General features: G+C 42.6%; 1 protein-coding gene across 1 annotated transcript; it reads left to right on the top strand.

Annotated features, from left to right (window-relative positions):
• The first annotated feature begins 308 nt into the window (after window positions 1–308).
• LOC129831388 (homocysteine-responsive endoplasmic reticulum-resident ubiquitin-like domain member 2 protein) lies at window positions 309–8,487 on the top strand. Its single transcript, XM_055894749.1, has 9 exons — window positions 309–505; window positions 1,068–1,383; window positions 3,110–3,187; window positions 3,370–3,486; window positions 5,778–5,902; window positions 6,082–6,213; window positions 6,664–6,954; window positions 7,499–7,610; window positions 7,846–8,487. The coding sequence occupies exons 2-9, from the start codon at window positions 1,237–1,239 to the stop codon at window positions 8,014–8,016; spliced, it is 1,173 nt and encodes a 390-aa protein (XP_055750724.1). The 5' UTR covers window positions 309–505; window positions 1,068–1,236; the 3' UTR covers window positions 8,017–8,487.
• Window positions 8,488–9,731: the final 1,244 nt, after the last annotated feature.

Here is a 9,731-nt window from a genome sequence, read left to right as displayed (position 1 = left end):
TGGATTTCCCAAATGAATCTCCTTGTCCAAAAACGTAGTCCAATAACAAATGCATTATTGGACCGGTCCTTCAACTTTTGCTCGTTTTGTTCCATTCTTTGATTTCACTATTTTTCATTCATTGTCACACACTTCACTTGCCGCACTTTCAGATTCTAGCACAGTCGCCATTATCTCCCAACCACCACCATGTAAGAGTTCTAAACACGTAGCTCCTAACCTTAACCCATTGTAAATGTAAACTTCTATGGGGTATGGAAGTCCCAAGGATTCCGGTTAGCACGGACCATTCGATTATAAGAGTTCCGGATGTGGGAGGAACAGCTGTTTCGGACACGATGACGTATATCCGCTTTCTTTTAGCTATCGGCTGGCTAGCAAGCTAACAACAACAACCGTTCGGATATTGAAGGACTTGTAATTGAATTTCACAGGTGATCAAGGCAAAGTACAGTACTTGAGCTTTACAGGTGATCAAGGCTTAGTACAGCCCCTGGAAGCTAAGGTGGGTACAGACAGAACGTTGAGTTGAGGATAACTAAAGATAACTGTTGTTAGCTAGCTAACGAATGTTAACTCTGATAGCAAACTTCTGCTGGTAGTATAGGCTGGTAACGAGATAGCTTGCCATTTCATTTAGCACGGATATTTGATGTTTGTTAGCTAACGTAAATTAGCTTGATTGTTTAATAAGTACTATCTAGGCTTGTCGATTAAGGCAGCCCCCCGCACCTCTCTGATTCAGAGGGGTTGGGTTAAATGAGGAAGACACATTTCAGTTGAATGCATTCAGTTGTACTGACTAGGTATCCCCCTTTCCCTTCCTTTCAGTGTCATAACTCAGAAGGGTCGCTTTATAAAAATGAAAAAGTTACATATGGTTAATTCTAATTAGCCGTAGCCAGCTAACGTTCTAAGAAAGCACCATCAGAGATGTGGTCCTCATTCCGCCTGACACTGTATGTTCTGACAAACCATAGCTAGGCATTGTAGTCTGTGCAAATCGAATCTACTTGCATAACACAGTGTAAACTTCCCCAAACAATGTGTCTTTCATCTTTTTTCAGGTTTCAATAGCGGTGACCAAGTATCAGCTAATGTTACATCTTGCAGCTGGATAACATTTTGTAGTCGTCCGCATTGGAAGAGACCATTCTGTTGTTCCAGCTCAACATATCTGGGCCATGTGCAAGGCACCATAAGACTCCAAGAGGACACTAACAGATGGTGTAAAACATGGACCAGGGTGTTGCCGACAGTCCTGCTATCATTGTCATTAAGGCACCCAACCAGAAGTATGATGACCAGACAATCAACTGCTTCCTGAACTGGACAGTGGATCAACTAAAAACCCATATCTCACATGTGTATCCCAGTAAACCGGTGAGTAGGTTATGGCTTACGTACAGTGAGATTGGTCTCAGTTTTCATTTCCCTTGAGGTCTGTTCAGATCAATAATATATATAAAAAATCATTGGTTCAGATGGGGATTGAACATTCAGTATATAAATATATTGCATAGTAGATTCAATCAAATAGAACAATAGAGCCATCCATGTCTGATGTGGGATGTCTTGATTCTGAAACGCACTTCCCTGTTTATTTAACTTTTTAATTCTTGGAGGTTACAGCCATCTGGGACAATTTGTCGCTATCCCTGAAACATCATATAGGCAGACTGTCAGTAGCACAAATGTTAAACTAGCTACTGTTTTCCCACTGGGCATAAACTGGTTGAATCAACATTGTTTACATGTCATTTCAACCCCCCCAAAATCTGTGATGACTTTGAATTAACGTGGGAAACGAATTGGATTTGCAAAAAGTCCTCGACGTAGTCTTTTTTTCCCCCACCCAAGTTTGAACCTAAATCCAATGACATGGTGAAATGTTTTGTTGATTTCACGTTGAATTCACTTTAGTTGATAACTCAACCAAATGTACATCAAAACTGACATCTGTGCCTGGGTTAGGCTACTGACATTGAACTGACATCTGGGTTAGGCCTACTTCTCCCTCAAATTTCCAGGGCTGCATTTGTATGCACAGTTACAGCAGCCATCATCGAGGATTATCTGTTGTACAAAGATGTAAGTGACTGGATGCGTTGTGATCTGATGCAGGGGTAGGCTATAAGTAGGATACATAGCCTAGTAGTCCAAGACTAATTTGAATTGAATCCTTTGTTTACGTGAATATTTTTCAATGAGTGGGCTTAATCCGATTAGTTGGAGAGCGAGAAACAGAACCTGGCTCAGTTTGTTTTGATGTGAATGAGCCAATTAGTAGTATAGGTTTATAAACCGTGTCATGTGTTTTATCTACCTTGTTTATTTGTCTGTGAAAAAAGGACTGCAGAATACTGACAGTCTAACTAGCTTAATTTAGTCTTCTGAATTCACCATCACATGGATAAAGCAATAATGAAAGGTTGTGCTGGGCCTGTATTTGAAAAGGTTCGTGTCTTGAAAGTGTGTAGATTTGACGTCAGGCTGGAAGGAGGCCAGTGAGATTCCTTTGTTCTCTGATTTCCTTATGGTTCCTGCTCAGTAAACACTGAGCACTTAAAATCACTCTCGTCTGGTAATCTCAGTCTGTTGTGTGTTCTCCAACTTCTCTGGTTAGCGTCATCTACCACTGTTTACCATAATAGTTTTAACCAGGTGACAGCCTTCTTTGTTAAAGCTGCAATATGTAACTTTTTGGGTGACCTGACCAAATTCACATAGAAATGTGAGTTATAAATCTGTCATTCTCATTGAAAGCCAGTGTAAGAAGCAGTAGATCTGTTCTATGTATGCTATTTCTTTGCTTCCCGGCGTTGTCATTACCCTACCCTACCCTACTAACCTAATCTTTGGTTTCCTAACACCTGTCGCAGGGATTTTTCTGCCATTGTAATCCTTGGGCGTATGGCCCAAGTGTTTTTTTCGGGCTACCTAAGCCCCGTTTTGATCCAGAAAAAAAACCTGTGTCAATCTGATTAACTAAACTGAGATTTAGGAGTACATGTGGCCAAATCATTTTTCAAAATGTTCATAGATGACCAGCAGGGTCAGATAATAAATACGTTGTTCTATGTTCTGAACTGTCTGATTTTCATTGTAGAGCTCCAAAGACCAGAGGCTGGTGTATTCTGGGAAGCTGCTCCTGGATCACTTAACACTGAAAGATGTGCTCAGAAAGGTCTGTCTGCTGCATTCATTTATCTTATATTTCATCTTCACCTGATATTCTGTCCAGAGATTACGGCAGTGTATGCATTCATCTTAGATTACATTCTTAAAGTCAAGATGATTACTTTGACAATTGTAGTTTAATGCAATAGTGTGGCTCTCCGTGTTAATGGCCACGGATTACTCTTACAGCAGGATGAGTATCACATGGTCCACCTAGTGTGTGCATTACGCACCCCTCCTGGGTCCCCCAAGGTCCTCAGGAGCCACAGTAACAAGGCCACTGGAGTCCCCTCTACTAGCTCCACGGTGAGTTACCGGTATGCATGCAACACCCATTGATTGCCACACATTTCATCATCCCAGCACACCTTGGGCTAGCCTGAGTGCCAGTCTCTTTGTGCTATCATGCCAACTCATTGTCATGCTAAAAATGGCTTGACAATGAGCTATGGAGATGACAAGAGCACAAACAGACCTGGCTTATCTAGGCCTACTTTCTATTGTAATCCACACCAGCTCCTGAGATGATTATACATACATACATACATACATACATACAGTTGAAGTTGGAAGTTTACATACACTTAGGTTGGAGTCATTAAAACTCGTTTTTCAACCACTCCACAAATTTCTTGTTAACAAACTATATTTTTTGCAAGTCGGTTAGCACTTCTACTTTGGATCCCTACAAATCAGCTTGGCTAGACAATCTGGACCCTCTCTTCATAAAATTATCCGCCACCATTGTTGCAACCCCTATTACTAGTCTATTCAATCTCTCTTTCATATCGTCTGAGATTCTTAAAGATTGGAAAGCGGCCGCGATCATCCCTGTCTTCAAAAGGGGAGACACTCTAGACCCAAACTGTTACAGACCTATATCCATCCTGCCCTGCCTTTCTAAAGTCTTCGAAAGCCAAGTGAACAAAGAGATCACCGACCATTTCGAATCCCACCGTACCTTTTCCGCTATGCAATCTGGTTTCCGAGCTGGTCATGGTTGCACCTCAGCCACGCTCAAGGTCCTAAACGATATCATAACCGCCATCGATAAAAGACAGTACTGTGCAGCCGTCTTCATCGACCTGGCCAAGGCTTTCGACTCTGTCAGTCACCGTATTCTTATTGGCAGACTCAACAACCTTGGTTTCTCTAATGACTGCCTCGCCTGGTTCACCAACTACTTCTCAGATAGAGTTCAGTGTGTCAAATCGGAGGGCCTGTTGTCCGGACCTCTTGCAGTCTCTATGGGGGTGCCACAGGGTTCAATTCTCGGTCCGACTCTTTTCTCTGTATATATCAATGATGTCGCTCTTGCTGCGGGTGATTCTTTGATCCACCTCTAAGCAGACGACACCATGCTGTATACATCTCGACCTTCGCTGGAAACTGTGTTAACAAACCTCCAAACGAGCTTCAACACAATACAACACTCCTTCCTTGGCCTCCAACTGCTCTTAAATGCTAGTAAAACGAAATGCATGCTCTTCAACCGATTGTTGCCAGCCCGCCCGACTATAGCATCACTACTCTGGATGGTTCTGACTTAGAATATGTGGACAACTGCAAATACCTAGGTGTCTGGTTAGACTGTAAACTCTCCTTCCAGACTCACATTAAGCATCTCCAATCCAAATTAAATCTAGAATCGGCTTCCTATTTCGCAACAAAGCCTCCTTCACTCGTGCTGCCAAACATACCCTCGAATCCTACCGATTCTTGACTTCGGCGATGTCATTTACAAAATATCCTCCAACACTCTACTCAGCAAATTGGATGCAGTCTATCACAGTGCCATCCGTTTGGTCACCAAAGCCCCATATACTACCCACCACTGCGACCTGTATGCTCTCGTTGGCTGGTCCTAGCTACATATTCGTTGCCAAACCCACTGGCTCCAGGTCATCTTTAAGTCTTTGCTAGGTAAAGCTCCGCCTTATCTCAGCTCACTGGTCACCATAGCAACACCCATCCGTAGCACGCGCTCCAGCAGGTATATTTCACTGGTCATCCCTAAAGCCAACACCTATTTTGGCCACCTTTCCTTTCAGTTCTCTGCTGCCAATGACTAAAACGAATTGCAAAAATTACTGAAGCTGGAGACTTATATCTCCCTCACTAACTTTAAGCGTCAGCGGTCAGAGCAGCTTACCGATCGCTTCAGCTGTACACAGTCCATCTGTAAATAGCCCATCCAACCAACTATCTACCTCATCCCCATATTTGTTTTTGTTTTTCTACTCTTTTGCACACCAGTATTTTCTACTTGCACATCCTCATCTTCACATATCACTCCAGTGTAAATTGCTAAATTGTAATCACTATTGGCCTATTTATTGCCTTACCTCCTTACTTCATTTTGCACACACTGTATACAGATTTTTCTATTGTGTTATTGACTGTACTTTTGTTTATCCCATGTGTAACTCGGTGTTGTTTTTGTCGCACTGCTTTGCTTTATCTTGGCCAGGTCGCAGTTGTAAATGAGAACTTGTTCTCAACTGGCCTACCTGGTTAAATAAAGGTGACATAAATTAAATAAAAAAAGTGGAGTTAGAGAAGTAAAATAATCCAAACATATTTGTCTGTTTTCTCAGATGGGTCAGAGCCCCAGTGTCCCCTCCCAGAGTCAATCAACCTCCTCTGAAGAGAGCTTTGACGCGCTGAGACATCGGACAAGCCCCACCCCTAACCATGCAGCACACCCTGCCTTTATGCAAGGGTAAGTCCTTATACACCAACACGGTTAGTTCTGGACACGTTATGATTGGCTAAGAGGTGAACTACTGTTGAGAGCTCTCACTTTATAATAGATTTTTGTGTGTTTTATGTGTTAATGCGCTTGTTGTCTACTGGTAATGCCCAAATCCCTTACCCCGCAGCTGTGTACTTACCTTGCAGCTACATGTGGAACCAGTTCCCACCACAGCAAGGCCCTCCCACCAACATGCTAGCCTACCCTGGCATACAGTACAATCCCATGACGCTGCTGTGGTGGCAGCAGGTGTACGCCCGGCAATACTACATGCACTAGTAAGTCTGCTGTCTCTCAATAACTGTGTGACAATATGCTCAATTACCCATGCTGTGTCATGGATTCACTGAGATTCAATCACAATTATCTCACTTTCACATGTTCTCTATATAAAACTAACCAGGTTCTCAGGTGGACGAATTATCTGACGCATGGAAAAAACGTCACGACCATGCTGATGGAACGAGGAAGTATCGGTACAATTTCATAATTGTCGACAGAAAATGTTTGTTCGACATGGGATCTTTTTGTGTCGTGAAAATGAATAGTGCGATAAATTGCGTTGGAAACGCCTTCATGCACAAATATTGTTTTTATGTGGATTTTATAATATTCGCATGAAATCTGTCAATAATTAGTTGGAAAACTAACTACTAATCCAGATTCTCTACATTAATTTCTCTCTCCTTTCTCTCCCTCTCTCTCTGTCTCTCTCCCTCGCCCTTCAGTCAGATGTTGGCTGCCTCGTCTAACCATCTCAGGCCTGACCTGCTCTCGGCCCAGCCTGGCCAATCAGATCCTCTGAACCCGCCTCCCCCGGAGGAGCGCCATGGCGACCCCAACATTCAGTTGAATGCCCAGGGAGCGGAGGCGCTGCTGAACGAGGAGGATCAGAACTGTGATTGGCTGGACTGGGTGTACACACTGTCACGCGCCGCCATCTTGCTCAGCATAGTCTACTTTTACTCATCCTTTAGCCGCTTCGTCATGGTGATTGGTGCCATGTTGCTGCTATACCTGTGAGTATTCCCATGCACCCTCTCAAACTAATGCTGTGTTTTTGTGTATGTGTGCCATTCTGAGGGTGAATGGGCAAGACAAAAAATGTGAGTGCCTTTAAACGGGGTATTTAAACGGGGAACTGCAACGCTGCTGGGTTTTTCACCCTCAACAGTTTCCAGTGTGTATCAAGAATGTTCCACCACACAAAGGATATCCAGACAATTCGACACAACTGTGAGAAGCATTGGAGTCAACATGGGCCAGCCTCCCTGTGGAACGTTTTCAACATCTTGTAGAGTCCATTTCCCAATGAATTGAGGCTGTTCTGAGGGCAAAGGGGGGTGCAACTCAATATTAGCAAAGGTGTTCCTAATGTTTAGTATACTCAGTGTATTTGTACAAATTGTGTAAATGGAAAGTGAGTTCTGAATACTTTATTTTAACCCTATACCTTTCTTTCCTGGTGTTCTTGGCTCTTTGACCCAACAAATGTGTTGTGAAATGGTCACCTATTATGTATCACAGGGTTTGTTATTGGCTGTTTCTCTGTGTTTTCGTTAGGCACCAAGCAGAGTGGTTCCCCTTTAACCTGGAGAACGAACTTCAGAACCCTGGGGACGGGCCCCACCAGGACGAGGTGGAGGCTGACCTTCATCATGACCTCCAAGAGACGGTAGGTCATCTGCAACCTCTGACCTTTTACCTTTAGTGTAAGTGCTTTTGAATGTCAGGATAGAACCCCTGGAATGATACAGTAATTTAATTTGCAATAGCAGTGATGCATGATTTATGTAATGCTTTTCTGGTAACGTAATATGGCATTGCTATGGTGAATGATTACAATTGTAAGACGGGGGGAAAAAATCTATCCAGTTTTATTTACAGTTTGTGTTGTTTTACCTACACAGGAGCGGGTGATGGATGACGGCTTAGGGGATGATGATGTGGACAGTGGAGAGGAAGGACCAGAGGATCCCAATGGTATTCCCCATGTTGGCTTCCTCAATACAACTTGGTCATTTATTGTCACGTTCTTCATGTCTCTTATACCTGAGGGGCCCCCCAATGCTGCCAACTGAGGCAATGAGCCATGGAAGTCAGAATGGCACTAGTGACTGGACTGAATACACTATCTTAGTATGCCCAGTGAGTTCACCCCTAGGTCTACACAATCATTGTACATCTACCTGATCACAGGGCACTACCGAAGAACTGAATGGTCACAGACAAAAAGGTTTTGAAGTGAACAACAGAATGACACTTTGGGGGAAAATGACATAATTTGAAACTTTCAATATCATGAGATCTAAATATTCTTCAGTATAATCTTCTCGGTCGTTGTAGTATAGGAAACTATGACTTGTAAGAAGACGGAGAACATTTATCCCTGTGTAATATTATCTGTTTAATACAATGATAATTAGCCCTATTTCTGTGTGAAAGAATGATCAAGTATGTACTGTCTGTATAGTTGCAATAATTGTTAAATTGTATAATAAGTGTATTATGTTAATATAAACTTCAAGCAATCAGTTAGAAAGTACCCTAAATCATATTTGTTGTGATGTGTTTGGAGCGTAATCTGTTAAAATGGAACCTTGTGGCGTTCGTTTGTTGGTAACGGTCGTGAGCATCACATACATGCTCGAGCTTTTTTTTTTAAGAAAATATTTTATCCAGTATAAAAAACATATATTATTGTTTTTTATATGAATTACTACAACAATGGTGCAGTAAAACCGTCCTGATACTGGGTTTCCATGGTTACTAAATAAATTGCGGAGTGTCACAAAAATGCTTGCTAGTTAGCAAACTAACGTTAGCTCATTACTTCGAAGTTTGACAAAGCAAATAACCGGTTGAAAATACTGAAACGAGTTGCCAGGCTGGTATCTCTGGCAATTATGTAATTTTTTGAGGCATTATCGGACTCGGAGTCTGAACCTGAAGACTCGATCAGGCCCAATTTTAGTTCTGAAAGGGACGATGAGTAATTGTTACAATCAACCGAAGTCATCCGGAATGGTGGAAAGAGTAAAGGCATTGAATTTGGCCGTCATGTCAACAAACGACAGGCACGGAAATGTGTTTCTCTCAACTAAGTTTTGCAAACCAAAGAAGATGGGAGTTGACGTGTCTGTTTTCATCAGAGATAAACTAGACCTAACTACGACGCAACGCGAAGTGCCTGAACACAGCCCTTAACCGTGGTATATTGGCCATATATAGTGTAACGACCCTGGGTTTATAAGCGCGGAAATCGACTCTGCCTCATGAGCATGCTTTTGCGGCACAGTCGATAGCGCGCCGGACCTCGGGATAGGAGGTCGAGGGTTCGAGACCTGCTCCCTGCTGTTTCATTACAATACCAACGTAATTAGAGCAGTAAAAATACATGTTTTGTCATACCCGTGGTATATGGTCTGATATACCATATACCACAAACACCCGAGGTGCCTTATTGCTATTATAAACTGTTTACCAACGTAATTAGAGCAGTACAAATAAATGTTTTGTCACGCGCGTTGTATACGGTCTGAAATACCACGTCTGTCAGCCGATCAGCATTCAGGGCTCGAACTACCCAGTTTATAATTATTAGTAGCCTATGACTGTCAGTGAGCATTCATTAATTTGATGACAAACCGGTGTGCCACTTTTTGACAGCTGTCTTGGTTGGACTTCTACATTGGTAGGGTCAATATGCAGGTACTGTATGTAGGCTATAACCTAGCTACTGTGCCTCGGCAGTCAATGGCCAGATGCAGAAATGTGAAGGTAATTAGTCTATTGC

Source organism: Salvelinus fontinalis, chromosome 32 (genome assembly GCF_029448725.1).
Source record: "Salvelinus fontinalis isolate EN_2023a chromosome 32, ASM2944872v1, whole genome shotgun sequence".
Taxonomy (NCBI): Eukaryota; Metazoa; Chordata; class Actinopteri; order Salmoniformes; family Salmonidae; genus Salvelinus; species Salvelinus fontinalis.
The sequence above is the reverse complement of the archived record's forward strand: the minus strand, read 5'-3'. Positions and strand labels throughout refer to the sequence as shown.

Coding starts and splice junctions, on each gene's coding strand:
- LOC129831388 (XM_055894749.1), top strand. CDS start 1,237: ATGGACCAGGGTGTTGCCGACAGTCCTGCTATCATTGTCATTAAGGCA. Junction 1,384..3,109: donor ATGTGTATCCCAGTAAACCG/GTGAGTAGGTTA, acceptor TTTTCATTGTAG/AGCTCCAAAGACCAGAGGCT. Junction 3,188..3,369: donor TGAAAGATGTGCTCAGAAAG/GTCTGTCTGCTG, acceptor TTACTCTTACAG/CAGGATGAGTATCACATGGT.